The sequence below is a fragment of the Zootoca vivipara genome, chromosome 1, assembly GCF_963506605.1.
Source record: "Zootoca vivipara chromosome 1, rZooViv1.1, whole genome shotgun sequence".
Lineage (NCBI taxonomy): Eukaryota > Metazoa > Chordata > Lepidosauria > Squamata > Lacertidae > Zootoca > Zootoca vivipara.
In genome coordinates, this window is record NC_083276.1 from 3,436,500 (window position 1) to 3,464,097 (window position 27,598).

The following is a 27,598-nucleotide window of genomic DNA, read 5'->3' on the forward strand; positions in this document are numbered from 1 at the left end:
CTTAGGGGAGGGTAACACCGGGGTCAGACTGAGTCAGTCCAAAGGCCAAGCGGAACAGCTCTGTCTTGCAGGCCCTACGAAAAGATGACAAATCCCGCAGGGCCCTAGTCTCCTGAGACAGAGCGTTCCACCAGGTCGGGGCCAGTACTGAGAAGGCCCTGGTCCTGGTCGAGGCCAGCCTAGCCACCTTGTGACTCGGGATCTCCAATATGTTATTATTTGTGGACCGTAATGTCCTCTGTGGGTCATACCGGGAGAGGCGGTCCCGTAGGTACGAGGGTCCTAAGCCGCATAAGGCTTTAAAGGTCAAAACCAGCACCTTGAACCTGATCCTGTACTCCACCGGGAGCCAGTGCAGTTGGTAAAGCACTGGATGAATACGATCCCGCGGCCGGGACCCTGCACCTGCTGGAGTTTCTGGGTCAGTTTCAAGGGCAGCCCCGCGTAGAGCGAGTTACAATAATCAAGCCTAGAGGTGACCAAGTAGGAGTTACGGACAAAATAGAGGCAGTAGATCACCTCTTGCTGCAATGGCAAGACAGCTGTGAGAGAGAACGTGTGCTGTCTGCAAGGACTTGGAGGGAAGATGTAACAGTTTGATATTATCCACCTATCAGGGCTCCAGGCAAATCACCCTTATCAAGTTGGGGATCGGCCTCCTCCCAGGCAAAATGCAATAACTCACCTGTGGGCAGAATTCCCAGGCCTAAGGTGCTTATGGGGAATATTCCTATACCAGACTTGCTCTGTGGTTTCTGTTATGCAATCTTTTAAAAACAGTCTTTGCCAATTTGATGCCCTCCAATTGTTTTGGCTGGGGCTGTAGTCCCAAACATCCGGAAGGCTGCTTTAAATTGTTCCCATTTACCACCCACCACATAAAAACTTCCAGGATGCTTCACAAGAACTAAAAAAATAAATAAACGCAAACCCAGCAAAAACATTGTCAAGGGCAGCCCCACAAACAGTGGCAGCAGAAGTCAGTTCAGACTTCGTGAAAGCTTACATGCCTTTCAGGTGCTGGAGGGCTTTGGGCTGGTGTTTTTAATATTTTTTTATTTTTATCGATGTCCTGTATCAGCCATTGATCTCATCCTCACTCACTTTGAGCAAGCTTCAAACCTGCCATAAACGGAAAAATTGAGGTGGCCAGAAAAAAACACCACAAGTTAATTTTTACACTGCTTGGTGTGGTTTTATTAAAGATACAAATGAAACAACACCTGGATGAGAAATACCAGCAACATATACTGCTAAATAGTGTACATGAGCAGGCACTACTCATTTGCTAACTCCTATTATTCATTGTTTTCCAAGTTGATTCATTGACGAATCTATTTAATTGATTTATTTCAATAATTATGTACTGTACTGCAAAATAATATTTATCCCCCTAGCAGGCCATTTTTTGGGTTAGTCTTGCCATGTTTTATGATTTGTAGAAACGACATTGGATTGTTTTGCGGCTGCTTTGTTACTGATTCTGCAAGAGAAAATTAAAATAAGAATGTAATTTAGAAAACCTGTCAAAGCGCTTGTCGGAAGATGGCGTGCAAATGTACAACAGCAGCAGCTCACAAATAATCGCAGGCCATCAGCGCGCAATGACACTGAGCGCAGCCGAGCGGGCAATCAGAAGAGCCGCCAGCGGCCGGCGCAGTCTACCAGGCTTCTGCGACGTGGGCGGGGCCTGAGAGCTCGGACCCGGCCCTGAGTGAGCAGGCGGGCAGGCGAGCCCCGCCCCCAGCGAGAGGCGCGCCGCGGGAACCGAAGGGCCGGTGGGCGTGGCCCCGCCCTCGCCCCGCCCATTGCGAAGGGAGACGGGGAGAAGGCGATCCATCGGAACCGGCGCAGCGGCTCGGCTCGGCGAACGATGAAGCGGCGCGCCAAGGAGGCGCCTTCGGGGGCGCAGGGCAAGGGGATCGCCGCCTCTTCCAACATGGGTCAGGCCGCGTCCGCAGCGAGCGCCCCCCTCCAACCGGCCGGGTAAGTCAGGGAGCTGGTGGCCTCTCCATCCCGGGAGACAGAGGTTGCTTGAGTTGGGATTTTTGCATTGCAGCGGGTTGGACTGGATGGCCTTTGGTGGTCCTTTTCAAGGCTACCATTCTAGGATTCTAAGTCGCCCCGCTTTGCGCGCTCCGGGCACCTGCTGCGCCTCTCCACCCGGCGACACTCTCCGCCTCCAGCCGCGCGTGCGCCCGGCCGCCATCCCATCCGCTCGCTTCCTCGCTCTCTTGCTGCCGGATTTCATCTGGCGCTGGCGAGGAGAAGGGGTTTGTTTTTATTTCCCCACCCGCTCAAACAAACAAACAAAAAAATAAGGTCACATGCATTTTGAGCATCATTTGTTTTCAAGAGAGGCTGAAAATGGGAATGGAGCGTGCGCGATGATCTGAAAAGGGATGTTTTGGAACAAGAGGGAGAGCTGAAAGATGGCGGGATTCAGCGCTGGCCAAAATGAATTTGCAGCTTGTCACATTTCTATCCCAGCTTTTCCTCGTTTAGTCCCCGTTTTATCTTCGGAACAACACTGCAGGGTAGGGTAGGCTGAGAATGAGCTTTAGGGCAGAGTGGGGATTTGAACCATGGGTCTCCCAGGTTCTAGCCGGACCAATGATCAGGGATGTTGGGAGCAGTTGCCTAGCAACATCTTGGAAGCGCCAGGTTAGGGAAAACTGCTTTAGAGTAAAGTTGCATTGATTGCCGTGGGAATTGCTTCAGAGTGATTGGGCTGGAGCTCCCTGGGGCTTTTTAATGGCTTTCAGGATGGGTGCCAGTGATTCAAGCTTTCCAAACCAGGACATTCCCAGAGCAAATTCAATGTTCCAGTTTGTTTGCTTATGATGTACTTATTGCATAATAATAATAATAATAATAATAATAATAATAATAATAATAATAATTTTATAAAGGTAAAGGGACCCCTGACCATTAGGTCCAGTCGTGACCGACTCTGGGGTTGCGCGCTCATCTCGCATTATTGGCCGAGGGAGCCGGCATATAGCTTCCAGGTCATGTGGCCAGCATGACAAAGCCGCTTCTGGCAAACCAGAGCAGCACATGGAAATGCCGTTTACCTTCCCGCTGTAGCGGTTCCTATTTATCTACTTGCATTTTGACGTGCTTTTGAACTGCTAGGTTGGCAGGAGCTGGGACCAAGCAACGGGAGCTCACCCCGTCACAGGGATTCGAACCGCCGACCTTCTGATCAGCAAGCCCTAGGCTCAGTGGTTTAACCACGGCGCCACCTGGGTCCCTAATAATTTTATAGTCCACCCTTTTCTCCAATGAATAAATCATTCTGCCCTTCCTTCATTAACCCCCACAACAACCCTGTGAGGTAGGTCAGGCTGAGTGTGATCAACTGAGTGTGAGCCCACTGAGCTTCATGGCCGGGGGGGGGGGGAGATTTGAACCCTGGCCTCTACCAGGTTCTAGTCTGGCACTCTAACCACTACACCACCCTCCATTCTCCGTTGAATGAGCTGCCTGTTTTTGGAGCCATCCCTGCCTCCTGCGGGAGTGAGTTCCATAGTTTAACTGTGCGGAGTGAAGGACAACATTATGTTCTCCTCAATCTTCCAACGTTCAGCTTCCAACACCGCGAGTTGCTGGTGTTACAAGTGAGAGAAAAAAGCCGCGCTTTTGTCACGGTTCATTCTCCTCCACTGCCATCCTTGGGACAGCAAGCATTTAATGCTAAGGAAGTTTTTGGGCAACTTTTGCGCCTCCCAGATTTAACCAGAGCTGTCATTTCCCTAGGGTGGCGGCACTGTGGGTGTGAACTGTTGCACATTAGGAAATTTGCAGTGCTGTTTCTGGAGCCAGGCAGTTAGCCAAGGGTGAGTGGGACGAAGGTCATTGGCACACTTCCTGTTCCTACCCATTCCACCTTTGGGATCATGCGTGGGACCCTGTCCAAACCTGGATGTGCAATGCTCCTTTGTTTGGGTCCTTGCTTAAGTGCCGTTGCTCTTGTAATAATAATAATAATAATAATAATAATAATAATAATAATAATAATAATTTATTATTTATACCCCGCCCATCTGGCTGGGTTTCCCCAGCCACTCTGGGCGGCTTCCAACAGAAAAATAAAACACAGTAATCTATTAAACATTAAAAGCCTCCCTGAACAGGGCTGCCTTCAGATGTCTTCTAAAAGTCTGGTAGTTGTTTTCCTCTTTGACATCTGTTGGGAGGGCGTACCACAGGGCAGGCGCCACCACCGAGAAGGCCCTCTGCCTAGTTCCCTGCAACTTGGCTTCTCGCAACGAGGGAACCGCCAGAAGGCCCTCGATGCTGGGCCTCAGTGTCCGGGCTGAATGATGGAGGTGGAGACGCTCCTTCAGGTATACTGGACCGAGGCCATTTAGGGCTTTAAAGGTCAGCACCAACACTTTGAATTGTGCTCGGAAACGTACTGGGAGCCAATGTAGATCTTTCAAGACCGGTGTTATGTGGTCTCGGCGGCCGCTCCCAGTCACCAGTCTAGCTGCCGCATTCTGGATTAGTTGTAGTTTCCGAGTCACCTTCAAAGGTAGCCCCACATAGAGCGCATTGCAGTAGTCCAAGCGGGAGATAACCAGAGCATGCACCACTCTTGCTAGACAGTCCGCGGGCAGGTAGGGTCTCAGCCTGCGTACCAGATGGAGCTGATAGACAGCTGCCCTGGACACAGAATTGACCTGCACCTCCATGGACAGCTGTGTGTCCAAAATGACTCCCAGGCTGCGCACCTGGTCCTTCAGGAGCACAGTTACCCCTGAAGGACCAGGGAATCCTCCACACCTGCCCACCTCCTGTCCCCCACAAACAGTACTTCTGTCTTGTCAGGATTCAACCTCAATCTGTTAGCCACCATCCATCCTCCAGAAGCTCAAAGGCCAAAAAATGGGGGTCAGACAGACCTTTTGCTTCAGGGTCTTTTGTCTGGGGTGTCTGCCCCACACTCTCCCTGCCTGACCCTCTTAACTGAGGCCATGTCTCTGGAGGTAAGGAGAGGCCAAAATCCTCTGATCTGCCATCTGCAAGAGCTGCCAGGAGTGCTGTTTCAGGATGAGACCTTCTGTTTAAAAACACACACAACACAAAACCCCTTTTCGGCTTTGCTTCCAAAATGTCTGGACCGCTTGCAAAAGCCCATTGCTTGCAAGATCCCAGCAACCCATCCTCTTCATTGGCTCCACAAGTGTGGTGCAGTGGTCAGAGAGTGTCTGACTAGGGCCCAGAAGATCCAGGTTCGAATCTCCACTCAGCCTTGAAGCTCTCACTGCGTGACCTTGGGCAAGTCGCTACCTTCTCTCTGCCTGACTTACCTCACAGGGTTGTTGTGGGGATTAAGTGAGGGGGGGCATGTGTGCCATCTTGATCTCCTTGGAGAAAAAAAGTGGGATATTAATGCAATCGATTAACAGCAACAACTATTTAAAATTAGCACATGGCTACTTGTGGCCTGAGCTTCTGCAATGGTACCTTGCAATGCCCCTTCTCTTTGCCCCCTGCTACTCTGGGGCTAGGAAATTGAGGGCAATCGTGCCAAGGGCTGGTTTTTAGGGTTAGCACTCAGCTAACCCTATGCCTCTGAGAATGTGCAGAGTGCATTTATGTTCTTGCATGCCCTCCTGCCTCGCTCCCATTTCTGTCTTCTCCATCTGGCATAGAGGCATTCTGTTAATATTGGGGATATTTTTTTGTGGGGGGCAAGTCAGTTGCATGGGCAGGGCACTCTGCACATGCTCTGGGAACCCCTCCCCTCCGTGTGTGTGTCTTTATGTAAAAAATAAAATCCTGCCCTCGCAGAGTTTGCTGTGGTGGCAGAGGGGAAGGTGAACCCCTGTTCCAGTCTGCGCAGTGGGATAAGGTTCGAGGGGCTGGCAGGGGTCCTGGTGGGTCCTACTACTCTGGTGCAAAACAATACCATTGCATGGCCCCACCCTGCAGCCTGGGTGTGTGGCAGGCGCATAAGCCCCCAAGCTGGTCTGGGCACTGAAGCAGCACCCCAAAGTTTTTAACAGCTGGAGTGGGGAAACCCTTTTCAAGGGCCACATTCCCTCCTGGGGCCACATGCTTGAGGTGGGTGGGGCCAGAGGCAAAAGTGGGTGGAGAGTCTTGTTCACTTTGACCCGTAAGCTTAATTCCAGCCGTACAAAAGTTTGAGGTATCTACAGGAGCCTCTCACTGTTGCCCCCTCCACCTCAGAGCAGCCAGACTGTGTGTGAAATAATCTCCCTGCTCCCAGCTTTCCTGCCTCCCTACAAACGCACAGAGATGGGCTTTAGGGCTATTTCTAATGCTGAAATATCTGCCTACAGATAGGCCCAGGTGATGAGCTGTAATTAAAATAAATAGCCGTCATGAGCAACTTTATCCTGGGCCTGTCAAGAGTCACAGCTGATGAGTTTATTATGTTAAAATGAGCTGTTGTCTTCTGTTGGCCCAAGGTCACCCAATAAGCTTCATGGCTGAATAGTGATTCAAACCCAGATTTTCCAGGCCCTGGAAGTTCTGGGTTTCGAATCTTCCCTCAACCATGAAGAGTATTGAATATGTTAAGAATAATATTGGAGAAAACTGGGTATTGAAACTTGCTTAACCTAAATCATATATCCCAGTTTCCAGCGGCCCTTTAAAGTACACTTCACGCAGAGTATACGCAGTCAGAAGTTGACCTGGCTAAGAAAACACCACCAAGAGCGTAGGGTATTATCTCCCTTATATGAAACCCCTTACTAGCTGCACACTTGTAAAAGTATGCAGATGAAAATACAAACTGTTGGGTTTCTTTAACTGAAAAACAAACTGACTCTAAAGAGACTTTAAACTAAAGATAAATGCTTTCTCCCACATTCCAAACCTCCCACAAACTCCCACAAAACTCCCATTAAACTACCCAAGAATTAACAGCAAACTAGCATTATAACTAAGCAACTCTCATACTAAGATTCAACTAAGGAATCTCTTAAACTGAGAGTCTCTTTTACTAAGATTCAACTTGGAATCTCTTAAACTGAGAACAACTGAGAGAGTGATCTACTAAGAGATGAATCAAACTGAAAAGATCTAACTAAGAGATGCAGAAGGCTTTCTGGCAGAGCCTTATATACAAGAAGCAGAGCCCATGCCTGTGAGCAATTAACAGAAACACTGGCACCTGTTTCTCTTAAACAGACAGTATTTACATTAGACCGGCTCTAAAGTAACTTGACTATTCAAAAAATCCAACGAAGAGCACTGGATGAACTTGGGCCATTCACCTTCTCTTCGCCTAACCTACCTCACAGGGTTGTTGTGAGGAGAACCATGTACATCGCCTTGATATAAACGTAAGAAACAAACGAATAATAAAACTCTCAGGCCACTCTGATCTGGCCCTCAATTCACACACTAAAGCATCTTCCACCGTAACCAAGTACTGTAAAGAAGTTCAGCAACGTTTTGGATTCGCTGCGACATTTTGCCGTTTTCTTGTCTTGGTTTTGTCCCACGAAACCGCTTGCTTTTTCATACAACGGCCGGCCTGTAGCTGTTTCAGTAAATCAAAAGGGTGGGAACAGCTGCAGAACTGCCTCCAGGGATGAGAGAGGAAGACGTGTGGGTGACGGCACTGGCACTTGGCAATAGGCACTTGCCACAGGTGACTCTGCCGCAATATGCAGGGAGTGTGCAAGTGCTTTGACAGGTTTTCGGAGTTTGTGGTGTCGCCACTACCTAAGGGTAGGGAGCAAGGGCGACGTGAGCTCTGGGGGTGTTGCTGCCAGGCGTTACTCAACCGAGTTCTGCTTGTTTGGAACCTGACTATTGCGGTCGTCCTTTGGTTGCTGCATCACAGCAAGTTGAGATGCTGCTCTTGGGTGTGTTTCGGTGCCTTGCCAAAGTACCCCAAAGCGAAATCGCTCCTCAGCTGGGGCGTGTGTGGGCCCAGACCTTTGCTGAGCCAACTGTTGCATCAGAAGCCAAGAGCATTATCTGCATCTCTCTTGTGTAAAAATCTAGCGAGACAGAGGAGGGAGGTGGTTGGCTAATCTAGTCGAACCCTCTGCAATGTAGGAATTGCAGCTAAAGTATTAGGATTGTAGAGCTGGAAGGGACCCTCAGCTCATCTAGTCCAACCCCCTGCAAAGCAGGAATCTCAACTAAAACATCCCTGACAGATGGAAATTTGCATAAAAAAGAAGGAGGGGGGCAGGATAGGTCATCACCTGCCCAGCAAATGGAGAAGTATTCCATTAAAGGTTTCCGGGGGCGGAGCTTGGTCCTGAGCCTGGAGAGGTCAGGGCCGCAAGGCCCACCCTAACGGTGGCCAGAGGAGGAGTTTCGGTAGACTGGAAAAATTAGGAACCAGACAGATCAAAAGCTTAACAAAGAATGGTATATATACAGATTATATTTAAAGGGACATTGTTCCCATATGAAATCTTTGACATGCTTTGATTAACTTCTGCAATGTCATATGCTACAAAGATTATAGATAATTTATGATAAGTTAAATGTCATACAATATGCAGTCAACAAGGAAACAAAGGACCCACACTGAGGTAGACGGAAGTCTCAAGGCATGGAAGAACTTTATTTTATATGTAACATTCTTTTTTTTTGCATTTGATGTGTTTTCTTTTTCTTTTTGTGGTGAATGGATGCAATATTTAAAACCAACAAAGATTAAATTAAAGAAGAAGAAGAAGAAGAAGAAGGTGGTATCGGGTTCAAGGGGACAGACAGTTCAGCCAGGCAAAAACATGCAAGGAGGATGTGGCTGTGCAGAGTCCTGAGGCCCAGATAGAAACGGCGAAAGGGCCATATTCAGTTCTTATTCTTGCTCAGAGTGGGTGAGGCATTCGGCAGTCTTTGGGATCCATTTCTCCTGAGCCTTCCCATTTCCAGTACGGAAATACTCTCTCATCGGCCTACCATACAGGGCTGTTGTAAGATGCAAATAGGTTTGAACACTGAACTGCGAGAAGAGCTGGTGTGGCAAAGTGGTTAAAGCGTCAGGCTAGGACCCGGGAGACCAGGGTTCAAATCCCCCACTCGGCCATGAAGCTAAGTGGCTGACCTTGGTTCAACACTCACTACCTTTCAGCCAAAACTACCTCGCAGGGCTGTTGCTGGGATTAAATGAGGAGGAGGAAAACTTATGTAGGCCGCTTAGAGTTTCTTGGAGGAAAGGTGGGGATACAAATGCAATGAATAAAAATAATATGGAAATAATGATCACTGCCCTTTCTTTGTTCATTTAAGTCTTTTTATCTCCTTATCTTTTAGGGGGCTTCTAGACTGGTTCCAAGCCAGTAAAATCAAGACGCTGCTTCTGAATGTATTTATTTTGTATGCCTCCATCCCCTTCATCATCCGCACGTTCCCTTCGCTGCTGCAAAAGTTTGTCTTTCTTAATTTCCGTAAGTATTCTCCTTGCTTATTGCCTGCTTGCTTATTGATCTTTAAACGGTCTGCAGCAAAGATTTCCCCAGAGGCTGGCTGAACCTCTGGAAATCAATTTCTGATCAAAGGTTTGCTTGGTATCGAACCGCATCTTTCTTTATCTCAAACTAAGCCAGTTTGCCCTGACAGCTGCCCAGGGGTCAAGATCTCCTGCACTTCTGTATCTAAAGGCCTGTCTGAATAGGAAGGTCTTTGCCAGCCTGAGTCATTGCTGCAGGAATCATAGAATCATAGAGTTGGAAGAGACCACAAGGGCCATCCAGTCCAACCCCCTGCCAAGCAGGAAACACCATCAAAGCATTCTTGACATATGCCTGTCAAGCCTCTGCTTAAAGACCTCCAAAGAAGGAGACTCCACCACACTCCTTGGTAGCAAATCCCACTGCCGAACAGCTCTTACTGTCAGGAAGTTCTTCCTAATGTTTAGGCGGAATTTTCTTTCTTGTAGTTTGAATCCATTGCTCCGTGTCCGCTTCTCTGGAGCAGCAGAAAACAACCTTTCTCCCTCCTCTATATGACATCCTTTTATATATTTGAACATGGCTATCATATCACCCCTTAACCTTCTCTTCTCCAGGCTAAACATAACCAGCTCCCTAAGCTGTTCCTCATAACACTAGTTACAGGTAGGTAGCCGTGTTGGTCTGAGTCGAAGCAAAATAGAAAAAAAATCCTTCAGTAGCACCTTAAAGACCAACTAAGTTTTTATTTTGGTATGAGCTTTCGTGTGCATGCACACTTCTTCAGATACTTCTTCTGTTCCTCATAAGGCATCATTTCCAGGCCTTTGACCATTTTCGTTGCCCTCTTCTGGACACGTTCCAGCTTGTCTGTATCCTTCTTGAACTGCGGTGCCCAGAACTGGACACAGTACTCCAGGTGAGGTCTGACCAGAGCAGAATACAGTGGTACTATTACTTCCCTTGATGTAGATGCTATACTCCTATTGATGCAGCCCAGAATTGCATTGGCTTTTTTAGCTGCTGCATCACACTGTTGACTCATGTCAAGTTTGTGGTCTACCAAGACTCCCAGATCCTTTTCACATGTACTGCTCTCAAGGCAGGAGAGGAAGATCTCAACAGGTTTTGTCTTGGGAGCAAAGGAACATAGGAAGCTGAGTCAGGAGATTGCTCCATCTAGCTCAGTATTGTCTCTACACTGACTGGCAGCAGCTCTCCAGGAGAGAGAGGGGCACACCTGCATTCCAAGCTTATATCTCTTTGATATCATTTTATCCCCCAAATCCTGAGAAGGGTAGTTTGGTGAGTGTGCTGGCAGTATTCTCTTGGGGATACCTACCCGCATTGAGCTACCCATATCTGGATAGCTCAGTTGCTTCTGATAACACCAAGTTTGCAGGTTCGGTCCCCATATGAGACAGCTGCATTTTCCAGTGTGGCAGGGGGTTGGACTAGATGATCCTGAGGGGTCCCTTCCAGCTCTACGATTCTATGATTTCAGTTCCCAGGATGCCCTGGACAGAGCGAATTAAAGCACTTTAAGTAATCCGCACTGAGAACCTAAAAAGAACCTTCTAGTAGCCCCCTCCTCCGTGAATTTTCCCAATCTGCTTTTAAAGCCATCCAACTTGGTGGCCACCCCTGCCTGCCTCTTGTGGGAGAGAGTTCCGCTGTGGTAACTGTGCCCTGTGGATGAGGAGGTCATTTCTTTCATCTCCAGTAAGAGCTGTTTCATCTTCAGTAAGAGCTGTTCGGCAGTGGGATTTGCTACCAAGGAGTGTGGTGGAGTCTCCTTCTTTGGAGGTCTTTAAGCAGAGGCTTGACAGGCATATGTCAAGAATGCTTTGATGGTGTTTCCTGCTCGGCAGGGGGTTGGACTGGATGGGCCTTGTGGTCTCTTCCAACTCTACGGTTCTATGATTCTAAGATCTGTCCTGAGATTCTAAGATCTGGATGTCCACAAGTCCTAGTGCTCCGAGAGATGGGAGAAAACTGTCCTGTGTCCACTTTTGCCATGTCACGCGCACACTTTTGTTTTGCTGCCCATTCATTCGAAGTCATAAAGCAGAGGTGCTCCTCGCCCGCTTATTGTGGCACTGACAAGTGTTGGGGGCGCTTGGGGAATGCGAGGCCTTAGCCAAGAAGCAAATTTCCAAAGTGAACTTCTTTTGCAGTTGTTTTCCCCCTTGGGGTGGATTACCAGAAGCCCGAAGTATACCTGAATCACACGAGGAACTTCTACCTCACCTCCGAACCGGGGATCACGATTGGGATTTGGTGAGTAAGGGCACCCCCTTGGCCTGGCAGGGGCCGTGGGCTGATCTGCGTGTCACCCTCCGAGTCTCACTCCCATTCACTTTTGCTTTCTACTTTCTCTGTGCGCAAATCCGTGTTTTTAGCTGATGAGCTTGAGGCTCGCTTTGTGCACCGATCTGGGCAGACGCAGCCTCACCGCTCCCCCTTTCCATCCGCAATGGGGCAGTCCCCACTGCGGTTGAATAGGCCTTTTGCTTCTCCTCTTAGGCACTCCTTGCCTGACAACATGCGGGAGGAGGCTGAGGGAAAGGGCCCCAGCTGGTACGAAGAGGCCCTGGCGGACGATAATCCCATCATAATCTATCTCCATGGCAATGGGGGGACCAGGTGAGTTTGAGACCGAAAGGAACAAAGGCAGCGTTGGTGCTCTGTTATTCTACTTCTCTGTTGTTATTCTGCATGCCTTGTCTGGATATTGGGGCAGAAGGGCTGTAGCGTAGTGCAGGACACCTGCCCTGCAAGCGGAATGGTCCCGGGTTCAATGACCAAGGGCGTCCCGTGGCCCCATTCCCCCTCCTGTGGCTGGTGTGGGCCTGAATAGTCTTGCTCATTTAACTACTTTAAAACTTTAAACCAGGCATAGGCAAACTCCGGCCCTCCGGATGTTTGGGACTACAATTCCCATCATCCCTAGCTGACGACCAGTTGTCAGGGATGATGGGAACTGTAGTCCCAAACATCTGGAGGGCTGGAGTTTGCCTACTGTATATTCCGGCGTATAAGATCACTGGGCGTATAAGACGAACACCAGCTTTTCCAGTTAAAATACAGAGTTTGGGATATACTTGCTGTATAAGAAATACGACCCAGCGTATAAGAAGACCTCCGACTTTTGAGAAGATTTTCCTGGGTTAAAAAGTAGTTTTATACGCAGGAATATACAGTATGCTTGCTTTAAACCATGCTGGCTTGTGTTTTGTTTATGAGTCATTCTGGAAATAAGCAAGTTAGCAATTTTGATCACCGGCAATGATGATTTGAACACTTGGCTCTTGTCTTTGACCTCTCTTACAGAGCGGCAGGTCACAGAGTTCGTTTTGCAAAGGTAAGTTGTGATGTTCCCTCTTCCCCTTTAAAAATAAGGACATAGAATCATAGAATCATAGAGTTGGAAGAGACCACAAGGGCCATCCAGTCCAACCCCCTGCCAAGCAGGAAACACCATCAAAGCACCATCAAAGCAAGGACAGAAGAGGAGCCTGCTGGATCAGGCCAATGGCCTATCGAGTTGTCCCCCCCCTCCTGTTCTCATAGCAGCCAATGGGAAGGAGGCAAGCAGGATTCGAACACAAGAGCTCTCTCCCTTCCTGTGGTTTCCAGCAACTGGTGTTCAGAACCATTTCTGCCTCTGACTATGGAGTCAGACCATCCATTGTGGCTAGTAGCTATGACAGCCCTCTTTTCCTCCACGAATTTGTCCAATCCTCTTTCAAAGCCACCCAAGTTGCTGGCCATCCCTGCCTCCTGTGGCAGTGAGTTCCATAGTTTAACTCTGCACTGTGCGAAGGAGGACTTCCTTTTAGCTTTCTGTTTCGGACGTTTTGGCTCATTTTCGTCAACAGGCCATGAGTGACGGCGGCTTCCATGTCCTGGCTGTTGATTACCGAGGTAAGTTCCGACGCACAAATAATGCTGGGGTCTTGCGGGACACGCAGATGATGTATTTTTCCTCTGATCCTTCATCCCATCCCTCCCTCCAGGCTACGCGGACTCCACCGGCCACCCCAGTGAAAGCGGCTTCACCACGGACATCCTGTTTGTCTACGACTGGGTCAAAGCCCGCAGCCGTAACAGCACAGTCCTCATGTGGGGACACTCCCTGGGTACCGGGTAGGTTTTGCGTTCTGAGCCCGAGGTGCCTTCTTTATTGTGGATTCATGGTGATTTGTCCTCACGATAGCACCAGGGCAGTTAGACAGCAATCCCACTTTCAGCGTAATATGCACCTCACATACAAACCCCCTCTTGAGATGCCCTTCAGCTGACTGGTCTGCCCTGAAATTTTGGGCTAAAATACTCTTTTTCAACAGACCCTCTTGATTGTTGAGATCAGCAGAGGGGGCCGTTTTGGTCGTCTCTCTGCCCCCAGGGACTTGGGAGGAGAAGGGGTGGCCCAGGAGGAAAGGGCCTTCTCCGTGGTGGCCTCTTAAGCTGTGGAACTCCTTCCCCACAGAGGTGTGTCTGACACTTTTGTACATTGCTGAAGACCAGAAGCGCCAACTTGAGCAGAAGGTTGGGGAGCCTGTGCATGTCATACACGGGACGTCAGAACGATGGGAGGAGCCAAATGAGGCAGCAGCCGGTGGCTCCTCCTCTCTGGTGCTTGTCTGCCTCCTCCTAATGCCACCACCACCACCTGGGAACTGTCTCCCCCCCTCCTTACCCTCCATGGCAGGAGGAGGACAACCATTCATAGAATCATAGAATCATAGAGTTGGAAGAGACCACAAGGGCCATCCAGTCCAACCCCCTGCCAAGCAGGAAACACCATCAAAGCATTCTCGACATATGCCTGTCAAGCCTCTGCTTAAAGACCTCCAAAGAAGGAGACTTCACCACACTCCTTGGCAGCAAATCCCACTGCCGAACAGCTCTTATTGTCAGGAAGTTCTTCCTAATGTTTAAGTGGAATCTTCTTTCTTGAAGTTTGAATCCATTGCTCCGTGTCCGCTTCTCTGGGGGTTGGACTAGATGGCCATTGGGGTCCCTTCCAACTCTACAGTTTTATGATTCTGTGAGCCACCAGTCAGAGCAGCTGTGCTGTGCCACACTCGACTCTGCAATTGGGCTCTTCTGCAACTGATGGTTGTCCACATTGACCCCCCACCCTGATATTTTATTGGGAGGGGCGGTGAAAGGACTTGAGCCCCTAGGAGTTGGTGTCTATGCTGAACACACACTTCTAGACTCCACTGGCTTTTGACCCTTGAGGTGTATATATGTGTTAAGACCCACCTTATTTTTCTGATGGTAAGTTGTTCTAAACACTTTTTAATGTTGCAACCCATCCCGGGGCCTTAGGGTGAAGGACGGGTAATTAATAATCATAATTAAAAGAAACACAACAAAAGCATGCTGGATCAAGCCATGGCCCATCTAGTCCAGCCTCCTGTTCCCGCAATGGCCAACTGAATGCCTATGGGAAATCTGCATGCAGGATTTGAACACAGGAGCAACTCTCTCCTCCTGCAATTCATACTTTTTTGAGAACAGAAATACGGAGGAGAGGGCTATTGATGGCTACTAGCCATGATTGTTTTGCATAGTTGGAAGCAGAAGAACTTCTGAACACCAATTGCTGGAAGCTGCAGGAGGGGAGAGGGCTCTTGTGTTCGAATTCTGCTCACTGGTTTCCCACAGGCATCTGTGTCCAAGGCAGCTGTTTACCAGCTCCATCTGGTACGCAGGCTGAGACCCTCCCTGCCCGCAGACTGTCTCGTCAGAGTGGTACATGCTTTGGTTATCTCCTGCTTGGACTACTGCAATGCGCTCTACGTGGGGCTACCTTTGAAGGTGACCCGGAAACTGCAATTAATCCAGAATGCGGCAGCTAGACTAGGGACTGGGAGCGGCCACCGAGACCACATAAGACCAGTCCTAAGAGACCTACATTGGCTCCCAGTATGTTCCTGAGTGTTGGTGCTGACCTTTAAAGCCCTAAAAGGCCTCGGTCCAGTATACCTGAAGGAGCATCTCCACCCCCATCTTTCAGCCCAGACACTGAGGTCCAGCTCCAAGGGCCTTCTGGTGGTTCCCTCGCTGCAAGAAGTGAGGTTACAGGGAACCAGGCAGAGGGCCTTCTTGGTAGTGGCGCCCGCCCTGTGGAATGCCCTCCCATCAGATGTCAAAGAAATAAACAACTATATGACATTTAGAAGACATCTGAAGGCAGCCCTGTTTAGGGAAGTTTTTAATGACTGGTGTTTTAATGTATCTTTAAACTTTTGTTGGAAGCCGCCCAGAGTGGCTGGGGAAGAAATAATAAATTATTATTATTATTATTGCCGGTCCCCGTTGGATGTTGGGCTCAATGGGTCATTGGCCTGATCCAGGAGTGATCTTCTGGGCCTGCGATGTGACAACATCCCTCTTTCCTGTTTCCCCGCAGAATTGCTACCAACACTGCTAGGAGGCTGAAAGAAAAAGGTAATTATGAATATCTGTGTGTGTGGAAGGGTCACGGCCTCACAATCCAAGGGGGCCTGGTTGTGGGTACATAGGAAGCTGCAAAGTGCTGTCCCCACTGACAGGCAGCAGCTCTCCAGTGTTTCAGGAAAGGGAGCTGTTCCTAAATTCGATTTGGAGATGCCAGGGATTGGACCTGCGACCTTCTGCTGCCACTGAGCTACAGCTTAGAAGAGAGCCCATGTGTGCGTACTTTTGAGTGTAGGAATTGCCTGTGCTGTTGTTGTTTAGTCGTTTAGTCGTGTCCGACTCTTCGTGACCCCATGGACCATAGCACGCCAGGCACTCCTGTCTTCCACTGCCTCCCGCAGTTTGGTCAGACTCATGTTTGTAGCTTCGAGAACACTGTCCAACCATCTCGTCCTCTGTCGTCCCCTTCTCCTCGTGCCCTCAATCTTTCCCAACATCAGGGTCTTTTCCAGGGAGTCTTCTCTTCTCATGAGGTGGCCAAAGTATTGGAGCCTCAGCTTCACGATCTGTCCTTCCAGTGAGCACTCGGGGCTGATTTCCTTCAGAATGGAGAGGTTTGATCTTCTTGCAGTCCATGGGACTCTCAAGAGTTTCCTCCAGCACCATAATTCAAAAGCATCAATTCTTCGGCGATCAGCCTTCTTTATGGTCCAGCTCTCACTTCCATACATCACTACTGGGAAAACCATAGCTTTAACTATACGGACCTTTGTCGGCAAGCTGATGTCTCTGCTTTTTAAGATGCTGCCTAGATTTGCCATTGCTTTTCTCCCAAGAAGCAGGCGTTTTTTAATTTCGTCTTTTAATTTGGCCTGTGCTACAGGGTTATGAAACCTTTTCCTCCTGGAAGTGAGGGGATTGGCTTTTGCATAGTCAAGGGTACAGATTTGGCCCTGAAATCTGCTTCAGCGGATGCAGAACAGTTCAGGGGTTCCTCAAGGGTGTTTCCGAGCATGTTCAAAATGCCCTTCTCTCTGTCAATGCGTGCATGAAGCAACAGGGTGGGAGGGGTGAGATCCTGCGGTTGGGGAGCCCCCCTTTGAGGCTTGTGTGGCTTCTCTCTATGGAACTGCGGTGCAGAGGGCCAATTCAATTCCTGCACAAATCGCAGAACTCACGCCAAAATCCCCGCCCCCACTTCGAAAATGGCCCTCTGGATGGGGTCCAACTGAGCATCAAGTTTTGGGGAGCCCACTCATGTAAATATGTGCCAAGGCTCGCTTGCTCGATCTGTTTGCGTATGACGTCAAGTGAGAGGCTGTTAACACAAATGACAGATACAACTGCCCCCCCCACTTTCTCCCATACTTCTGCTGAATCCTCATTCCTGACGCCATTACTATGTACTTTCCCAGTGCCCCTCATTCACAACTGCATATAGTTTGCCCCTAGGTCTATAGGGGTTGGAAGAGACTGGGGTGGTGAGGAAGCCGAGAAGCTCCGGAAAGATGGGATGAGAGTGGAACTCGACATGGGATTCCCAGCTGCAATTCCTGCATTGCAAGGGGGTGGAAGACTACATTGCAACCTTGCGATGATTTTGTGTTGGCAGCAATCAAACACGGCTCCATTTTGTTGGAATCTGCTTTGCATTGTTCTGATAGAGAGATACACCCTCCTCAAATTTTGCAAGTTGCCTGTTCAAGTCAGCCTGGATTTCTGTACATTTTGTCTCTGTCGGACTGGAATAACTCGCTGTCCTGGTTCTTGCATTTGTCTTCCGGTGGGCAGAAACTGCCCTTCTCCAGGGTTTTGTCATGGCATCTCTCTCTCCAAGGGCTTTTCATGGAATTGCAGAATTAAATCACAGAATCGTAGAGTTGGAAGGGACCCCCAAGGGTCCATCTCCTCAATGCAGGAATCACAGCTAAGGAATCGCCGACAGATGGCCATCCAACCTCTTTATAAAAACCTCCGAGGAAGGAGAGTTCATCACCTTTCGAGGGAGTCCGTTCCACTGTTGACGGCTCTTACCACCCAAAAGTGCTTCTTAAAGTTCAGTAGGAATCTCCTTTCTTGTCATTTGACTCCATTGCTTGAGGCTTAATTGCGTTTGCTTCCGCTTTAATTTTCTAATTCCCACCTCTTCCCGCTGCAGATGGAACCATAGTCGACGCGCTGGTTCTGGAGGCTCCTTATACCAACATCCGGGATGCAGCCGCTACCATCCCCGTTACAAAAGTAAGATTTAGGGCTCTTCTTTTGCAACCCCTCCCTGGTGCCACTGAAACAGCTTGCCGAGCAACTCTGTAAACAGCGTGGTGTGCCACTTGGCAAGTGATTTTAATTTCTATTCTGTTTGGCTGGCAAGGGGGACTTCAGCCCCAAGAGCCAAGTACGGCCTCTAAGTGTACCTTGAGCAAAAGTAAAATGTAGCACGACAAGAGGCCTGCTGGATCAGAACTAGTCCAGCATCCTGTTCTCGCAGTGGCCAACCAGATGCCCCAATGGGAAACACATTAGCAGGATCCAAGCACAACTCTCTTCTCCTGCGGTTTCCAGCAACTGGTATTCAGAAGCATTGCTGCCTTTGACCAGAGGATATAGCCATTGTGGCTAGTAGCTGTCGATAGCCTTCTTTCTGCCCCATGAATTTGTCCAATCCTCTTTGAAAGCCTTCCAAGTTGGTCACCATCACTGCCTCCTGCAGCAGTGAGTTCCACAGTTCAACTATGTGTTCCGTGAAGAAAGACTTTCATTGGTCTGTTCTGAGTTGGAGGCAGTACCAGTTGCTCGGAATGGTGCTGGAACGTCCCGAAATGTGAGACTCCCTATCGAAAGTGGCGACCTGCCAGCTTCTCGAGAGGTGTCTGTTTACACAGGCATTCCCTTCATCTCTCGATCTGCACCTCGTGTTCTCATTTTGTGCTGTTTTAATGAGTCTGTCTTACCATGGACATTTATATGCTAGCTTTGTTGTGTGTTTTAATTATGCTGTGTGTGTGTGTGTGTGGTTTTTTTTAATTATTGTGCCTTTGTGCCATTGGTTTATCAAACTGTGTGTGTAGATCAGGCATCCCCAAACTGCGGCCCTCCAGATGTTTTGGCCTACAAAACAGGACCAGTGGTTGGGAAAGATGGGAATTGTAGCCCAAAACATCTGGAGGGCTGAAGTTTGGGGATGCCTGGCGTAGATTAAAAACAATGATGATCTAAAGGCCTTTTCTGGGCCAGCAAATGTAATTACCATTGGGGAAAACCAAAATCGGGGATCAGCAACCTAAGGCCCATGGGCCACAAGTGGGCCCACAGGGGTCGTTTAACCGGCCCCCGAGCCGAACCGCCTGCTCGGACTCGCTTCTGCGGCACCAGAAATCACGCCTGCGCAGACGCTGGAAATCGTGTGTGTGCGCGTGATCTGGTCCACAGAGGGATCTCTGCTGGAGTGAACCAGCCAGGTGATATATTTGGAACCTGGATTCCTCTTGCCATTGATATTGCAGCAATAGAGACCCACCCTAACCCACACCTATGTGTGCTTTGCTGACACATTTACTGGGGCAATTGCACAAAGGCATTTTCCATCCATGGAAAATGTCCACCCTTCTTCAGGCTCTCTGCTCCGCTGCGACTTCTTCTAACAAGCACTTTCTTGAAACAGATCTACCGCAAGTTTCCTGGCTTTGACTATCTGATCTTAGACACGATGGCCCTCGCGGAAATGTACTTCCCAAACGACAAAAAGTGAGTCCAAAGGGTGCCAAGGTGGGTTCTGTTTGGGGCACGTATCCCTGTAGAAGTCTGTGTACACTTGAGCAAAACTGGTGTCCTTTCATAAAAGGCATGCATCACTTAATTGTAAAAACAAAGCAAAACCCTTAAAGTGGTTTACAAAGAGAATAATATTATCATAATCATTAACATTTATATACCACCTCTGTCTTCCAAGGATCTCAAGTCGGTGCATGTGGTTCTCCTCCTCCCCATTTCATCCTCACAGCGACCCTGCGAGGCAGGTTAGGCGAAGTGATGGTGGCTTGCCCAAGGTCACCCAGTGAGCTTCATGGCTGAGTGGCGAGATTCGAACCCTGGTCTCCAACACTCTAACCATTACGCCACACTGGCTGTTCAGTGAAAACAACTCTTTAAAACATTCGAAATAGAAAATCGGCAATAAACTTTTTAAAAAAAGATTAAAACATCCATCAACATTCTACATTATGGAGTATTTCGTCTCGCACATGTGCCTTCTCGACTGCTTTGATCTGCGGATCTGGCAGCGTTATAGGTGCTACATAATACTCATCGTACACATTTAGTGTGGTGGCAGCTACACTTTGGAACTCCCTACTTATTGACAGCTATCTTTGCTGTACCGTTTCCAGCGCCTGTGGAAAACCTTTTCGTTTAGGCAAGTCTATCCAGACACATGGAAGTTACATGTGTGTTTTTTAGGTTATTGTTGGTTTTAAATAGTTGTTTGAAGGTTTTTTTTAAAAAACTGTCCTTTATGGATATATATATATATTTTTTTTTAAAAAAATAGATTTTTGGTAAACCATTTTGAGGTTTTGTTACAACCAAGTGGTATTCAAATTTTCTATTCAAATTGCAATTTAATTTGGGAAGCACAGGTTGGGGAACTGTTTTGGGGTCTGCATTCACCCTTGGTCGTCACCCCACTGGGGTCCACGTGCCTGACCAAAATGGGTTTTACCCCTCACTCTTGCAGACTTCCTCTATGTATGCAGATAGAGACAACTCTCTCCTCAGGGGATCTGTAAAAATTAGATGAGGATGGGGATTTTGACTTTCTGCCTGGTCACCAAATGATCAACCTGATGAGAAAGGAGGGACAATTTTTGCTGCTTACTGGGTCACTGGTCACTGCCCAGCCCAGTCCTCTAGAATAAAAACCACATGGTACTTCTAGACTCTTACAGCGGTTCCCTGTTTGGTGGGGCTGCTACCACTGTATCGGACCAGGTGGGCCATCAGGAAAGGCTTTGTAGTTGCGCTCACACTTAAAAAGAGAGAGAGAGAGAGAGAGAATATGCCTCTTCTAAGATTGTTCTACCTCACATCTAAAGACAAAGTATGACTCTTGCTTAAAAACTATTTTTTAAATTCAAGGTAAAGGGACCCCTGACCATTAGGTCCAGTCGTTACCGATTCTGGGGTTGCGCGCTCATCTCGCATTATTGGCTGAGGGAGCCGGCGTATAGCTTCCACGTCATGTGGCCAGCATGACAAAGCCGCTTCTGGCAAACCAGAGCAGCACACGGAAACGCTGTTTACCTTCCCGCTGTAGTGGTTCCTATTTATCTACTTGCATTTTTACATGCTTTCCAAATGCTAGGTTGGTAGGAGCTGGGACCAAGCAACGGGAGCTCACCCCGTCACGGGGATTCGAACCGCCAACCTTCTGATCAGCAAGCCCTAGGCTCAGTGGTTTAACCACAGCGCCACCTGGGTCGGGCAAATTTAACTGATTGATTTAACCCGCTTCTCGACTAAAGTTCCACCTATTTTATAAACTGTCTTGTGATTTTCAGATGAAGGGTGGTATATAAATTTAATTATCTAGTGTTCCAATTTTCCAAATCACTTTGGGGGCCAGGGTTTGGCCAAAGATGCAGGATAAAACCAGACTAACCAAATGCTTGCTGGTTCACTGAATTCTGTCTCCATCTGCAGCGTCCAAGTGTTGTCGAGTCCTATCCTGATCGTACATTCAGAAGATGACGCGATCATACCAATACAGCAGGGAAGAAAGGTAACGAAGCCTTTGTACTATTCTAATCTTCTTTCTTCATTTCTTTTAAAAGTGGGAAGGAAGTGCAGCCATGGAAAGAAGCCTCCATGGTTATCTGCTCAAATGGCCAGTAAAATGGTGGCAGGGTGGGGTGGGGTCGGGGGGGGGGCAGAACTATGGATTATTTTGAGAGCAGTACATGTGAAAAGGATCTAGGAGTCTTGGTAGACCACAAACTTGACATGAGTCAACAGTGTGATGCAGCAGCTAAAAAAGCCATAGCAATTCTGGGCTGCATCAATAGGAGTATAGCATCTAGATCAAGGGAAGTAATAGTACCACTGTATTCTGCTCTGGTCAGACCTCACCTGGAGTACTGTGTCCAGTTCTGGGCACCACAGTTCAAGAAGGATACTGACAAACTGGAACGTGTCCAGAGGAGGGCAACCAAAATGGTCAAAGGCCTGGAAACGATGCCTTATGAGGAACGGCTTAGGGAGCTGGGTATGTTTAGCCTGGAGAAGAGAAGGTTAAGGGGTGATATGATAGCCATGTTCAAATATATGAAAGGATGTCATATGGAGGGGGGAGAAATATTGTTTTCTGCTGCTCCAGAGAAGCGGACACGGAGCAATGGATTCAAACTACAAGAAAGAAGATTCCACCTAAACATTAGGAAGAACTTCCTGACAGTAAGAACTGTTCGGCAGTGGAATTTGCTACCAAGGAGTGTGGTGGAGTTTCCTTCTTTGGAGGTCTTTAAGCAGAGGCTTGACAGGCATATGTCAAGAATGCTTTGATGGTGTTTCCTGCTTGGCAGGGGGTTGGACTGGATGGCCCTTGTGGTCTCTTCCAACTCTATAATTCTATGATTCTATGATTTTCATAATTACAAAAGGCTCCTTGTTTGGTCACCTGGGGACACAGTTCTCCTCGCCCTAGGCGAGCGACCATTTGTCATTGCCATTCTAGGGCTGCAAGTGCAAGGTCAGTCACAAATAGGTTACACCAGGCATCCCCAAACTTCGGCCCTCCAGATGTTTTGGACTACAATTCCCATCATCCCTGACCACTGGTCCTCTTAGCTAGGGATCATGGGAGTTGTAGGCCAAAACATCTGGAGGGCCGCAGTTTGGGGATGCCTGGGTTACACTTTCAAACTGGGCTAGGGAAGCTTTGGCCCTCCTGGGGTCGCTGGACTATAATTCCCATCATCCCTGGCTCTGGGCTAGGATGGCTGGGGCTGACGGAAGTTGCAATCCAACAGCCATAGGGCGACTGGTCCCCATGCGATGCTTTAAAACCCCACCAGATGGGCGGGATATAAAGAATAAATTATTATTATTATTAAAACATCCTTTGCAACTACTGCCTTTGAATTCCTTGTTGCTTAGTCATTTCCTGACCATTCAAAGCAACCTGCATTTATTTCAGAGGGACTAGGGTGCTCATTTTGAGAGGGAGTGGTGAATAGGTTGCTCACTCTACATATAATTTTTTCTATTATTGTTATTAATGCTGCAACATGCTTTGAACCTTTTGGAGAATGGTGGCATCAGAAGTTTTAAGCCAGGGCCAAGCCGGGGGTGGGGGATTTCGACAGTGGAAATGAAACCACAGCCTCACCTTGCAACGCAAAGTGTCCTTTTGCAGGAGGGGTAGTAAAGAGGCTGTCAGAACAGGATGATGTTTCCAATCCCAGCTCGCAAAACATAGCTGAGCGCCACTGCAAGTTCTCTCAGCCCTAACCTACCTCACAGGGCTGTTGAGAGGATAAAATGAGGGAAAGGGGGGAGAAGCCACCATAAACTCATAAAACCATAAAAAAAAAACCCAAGTCATGTGTCTCTGTTTCTCAATTTGATCCTTTTACATGGTATTGTATGTATTGCAGTTAATGGTTCATCCTGGAAAAAAGTGATAAGTGGGGGTGTCGCAGGGTTCTGTCCTGGGCCTGTTGTTGTCCAACGTGTTTATAAATGACTTGGATGAAGGAATTGAGGGGGTGCTCATCCAATTTGCACATGACACCGAACTGGGAGGGGTAGCTAATGTCGCAGAAGACAGTTCTCCAATTTGTTAAGGTCATTTTGAATTCTGATTCTGAGTCCCAGCTAATAAAATGAATTTCAGTAGAGACAAATGTCAGGTTCTGCACTTAGTAAGGAAAACCAGATGCACAAATATAGGATGGGGGACACTTGGCTTACTAGCAGTACATGTGAAAAGGATCTAGGGGACTTAGTGAACATGAGTCCACAGTGTGATGCAGCAGGAAAATCAAAGCTAACGCTATTCTTTGTTGTTGTTGTTTAGTCGTTTAGTCGTGTCCGACTCTTCGTGACCCCATGGACCATAGCACGCCAGGCACTCCTGTCTTGCACTGCCTCCCGCAGTTTGGTCAAACTCATGTTTGTAGCTTCGAGAACACTGTCCAACCATCTTGTCCTCTGTCGTCCCCTTCTCCTAGTGCCCTCAATCTTTCCCAACATCAGGGTCTTTTCCAAGGATTCTTCTCTTCTCATGAGGTGGCCAAAGTATTGGAGCCTCAGCTTCACGATCTGTCCTTCCAGGGAGCACTCAGGGCTGATTTCCTTCAGAATGGATAGGTTTGATCTTCTAGCAGTCCATGGGACTCTCAAGAGTCTCCTCCAGCACCATAATTCAAAAGCATCAATTCTTCGGCGATCAGCCTTCTTTATGGTCCAGCTCTCACTTCCATACATCACTACTGGGAAAACCATAGCTTTAACTATACGGACCTTTGTCCTATTCTAGGCTGCATCAACAGCGTCCAGGTCAAGGGAAGTAATAGTACTACTCTATTCTGCCTTAGTCAGACCACACCTGGAATACTGTGCCCAATTCTGGGCACCACAATTTAAGAAGAATGTTGACAAGCTGAAACGTGTACAGAGGAGGGCAGCCAAAATGATCAAGTGTCTGGAAACTAAGCCTTATGAGTAGGTAGCTGTGTTGGTCTGCCATAGTCAAAACAAAATAAAAAATTCCTTCCAGTAGCACCTTAGAGACCAGCTAAGTTTGTCATAGGTATGAGCTTTCGTGTGCATGCACACTTCTTCAGATACCCTGAAACAGAAGTCACCAGACCCTTATATACAGTGAGAGGGTTGGGAGGGGTGTTACTCAGAAGGGTGGTGGGAATGGGTGATTGGCTGATAGGTATGGTGAACCTGTGGACGACTGTTAATGACTGCAGTTGGTCTTACAGGAAAAAGCAAGGGGTGAGATGTGCAAGGGGTGAGATGTATAATGAGATAAGAATCCAATGTCTCTATTCAGACCAGGTCTCTCCATGGTTTTAAGTTTGGTAATAAGTTGCTATTCAGCAACTTCTCTTTCCAGTCTATTTCTGAAATTCTTTTGTAATAAGACAGCTAGTTGTATAGAATATCTTGTATATAATGTCCTGGGAGATTGTTTCTCAACCTGCCTCATTTGTTCCCTCACAGCTCTTTGAGATTGCATACAACGCCTCGGAGAAGAAAGAGAACGTAGTGTTTATTCCTTTCCCTTCTGCTATGGGCTTCGGACACGATTACATTTCCTACCACCCTGATCTTGTCGGCATCCTGAAGTAAGTGGGCGGAAGGAAGAGCAACACTTTTGCAGAATGGGGTCCCCGATCTCCCAGTACGTTTCAGAGCACAATTCAAAGTGTTGGTGCTGACCTTTAAAGCCCTAAATGGCCTCGGTCCTGTATACCTGAAGGAGCGTCTCCACCTCCATCATTCTGCCCGGACACTGAGGTCCAGCACCGAGGGCCTTCTGGCGGTTCCCTCGTTGCGAGAAGCCAAGTTGCAGGGAACTAGGCAGAGGGCCTTCTCGGTGGTGGCGCCTGCCCTGTGGAACGCCCTCCCAACAGATGTCAAAAATGAAAACAACTACCAGACTTTTAGAAGACATCTGAAGGCAGCCCTGTTCAGGGAGGCTTTTAATGTTTAATAGATTGTTGTGTTTTATTCTTCTGTTGGAAGCCGCCCAGAGTGGCTGGGGAGACCCGGCCAGATGGGCGGGGTATAAATAATATATTATTAGTAGTAGTAGTAGTAGTAGTAGTAGTAGTATTTCCCTTTGACACTTTTGAGGGCTGGGATGCAGCAGGGAGCTGGGCTCATGCATCTGCCTGCTCCAGCAGAGAGGGGGATGTGGAAATTTGCTGTGCTGGAAAGCCCAAGAAGCAGCCTTCAGCCCAGGCTATTTGCCTTGGCTCTTTGCAAGAAGGGAGGCCCCGTTGTTCATTGCTCCTGCACCTTGATGAGAGAGATTGTCCAACAACCCTCCTGCCCATTAGCAGTATAACCTCAGTATTTTTAAAAATAACTCTGTGATCATTGCAGAAATCAGTATGGCAGGTGGAGGGAACATGTCTCCACCCCCATTGTTCAACCCGAACACCGAGGGCCTTCTGGCAGTTTCCTCACTGCAAAAAGTGAAGTTACAGGGAACCAGGCAGAGGGCCTTCTCGGTGGTGGCGCCTGCCCTGTGGAATGCTCTCCCATCAGATGTTAAACTGTCTCAGGAAGAGTTTCTTCTCTAGAGCGATTTTGGCCTTAAATGGAAAGCCTGGACCAGGCATCCCCAAACTGCGGCCCTCCAGATGTTTTGGCCTACAACTCCCATGATCCCTAGCTAACAGGACCAGTGATCAGGGATGATGGGAATTGTAGTCCAAAACATCTGGAGGGCCGAAGTTTGGGGATGCCTGGCCTGGACTTTGAAGTCATCTTATTATACTTGTTATTTTGTATTATATTTACTGTTTTTAATTAGGTTTTTGTAATTTTGGATTATGCGGAATGCTTTATCGGAGTGGATGTAGCAACCGAGTAATTTCGTTGTCCCCGCAAGGGGACAATGACAATAAAGATATCTTATCTTATCTTATCTAAAAGAAATAAACAACTATCTGACTTCTAGAAGATATCTGAAGGCAGCCCTGTTGAGGGAAGCTTTTCATGACTGGTGCTTTAATGTATTTTAAAACTTTTGTTGGAAGCCACCCAGAGTAGCTGGGGAAACCCAGCCAGATGGGCAGGGTATAAATAATAAGTTTTTGTTGTTCTAATTGGGCCTGTGGTCAGAGGTGGCTTTCAGTGGCCGGGCAGCTCTTGCAGCGCTAATGTGGCTTCCTCCATGTTATATTGGTGTTGTAGTCTGTCAGAAGAAACAACATTGGCTACACTTGACCTAGGTAATGGGGAAGATTAGAGGCAGCTGGTCTACTGCAAGTGGTTCACTTCCCCCAATTTAAAACAAACGCACCTTCCATATTTACTGAAAAGGCATATATGTGCACCCACATACTCAGTGTACTCTTCTGCCCAAATGTTGCACCAGGGTTTACCAAACTCGGGACTACAACTCCCACCATCCCTAACTAGCAGGGCCCATGGTCATGGGTGATGGGAGTTGTAGTCCAGAAACAGCTGGAGACCCAAGTTCGGGAAACTCTGTCCCAGCCCAAGGACAGCCTAAGTACAGGGCCGTCTTACCCATAGGTGCTAGGGGTGCGGGGCACCCGGCTCTCAGGGGTGCCAGGCCAAGAGTCCGGGGCCCGAGAGTTGAGTCTGGGGAACAGCCCGCGCTCTTCTGCTGCGGGTGGCTCTGCACTACGAGTTTGGGGGCGACCGAACCAGCAAGACACTGAGGCGGTTGGGTTGGCCGGCTCTGCCCTCCTGCGCGCCTGGGACTGGGCAACCTGGGGTGTGGGGGGCGCCGGGCGGATCTTTGCACCTCGGCGCCACATAGGCTTAAGGCAGCCCTGCCTAAGTAGATACTTGGCATGGCCCCTGGTTGAAAGGAATATAAATCATGAACTCTTTGTTTCCCTCCTGCCCCCAAACAGAAACTTCCTCCAGAGTGTTAAGTGACAGCAGGAACGCAGGAAGAAACAGCCACTGCCACCCGCAAGGAACGCTGCGCCCTTGTCCAGCTCAAATTGCTACAGATAATAAAATGAGCCATGAACAGGAAGAGTGGATTTCGTTTTATTTTACCAGGTGTG

At 48.3% G+C, this 27,598-nt stretch overlaps 1 protein-coding gene across 1 annotated transcript; it reads left to right on the forward strand.

The window, feature by feature from the left end:
* Nucleotides 1–1,724: 1,724 nt before the first annotated feature.
* On the forward strand, nt 1,725–27,567 carry ABHD12B (abhydrolase domain containing 12B). Its single transcript, XM_060270689.1, has 13 exons — nt 1,725–1,986; nt 9,265–9,398; nt 11,579–11,681; nt 11,928–12,047; nt 12,735–12,765; nt 13,283–13,328; nt 13,421–13,550; nt 15,829–15,866; nt 17,974–18,056; nt 19,477–19,559; nt 21,513–21,591; nt 25,044–25,168; nt 27,440–27,567. The coding sequence occupies exons 1-13, from the start codon at nt 1,874–1,876 to the stop codon at nt 27,462–27,464; spliced, it is 1,110 nt and encodes a 369-aa protein (XP_060126672.1). The 5' UTR covers nt 1,725–1,873; the 3' UTR covers nt 27,465–27,567.
* Nucleotides 27,568–27,598: the final 31 nt, after the last annotated feature.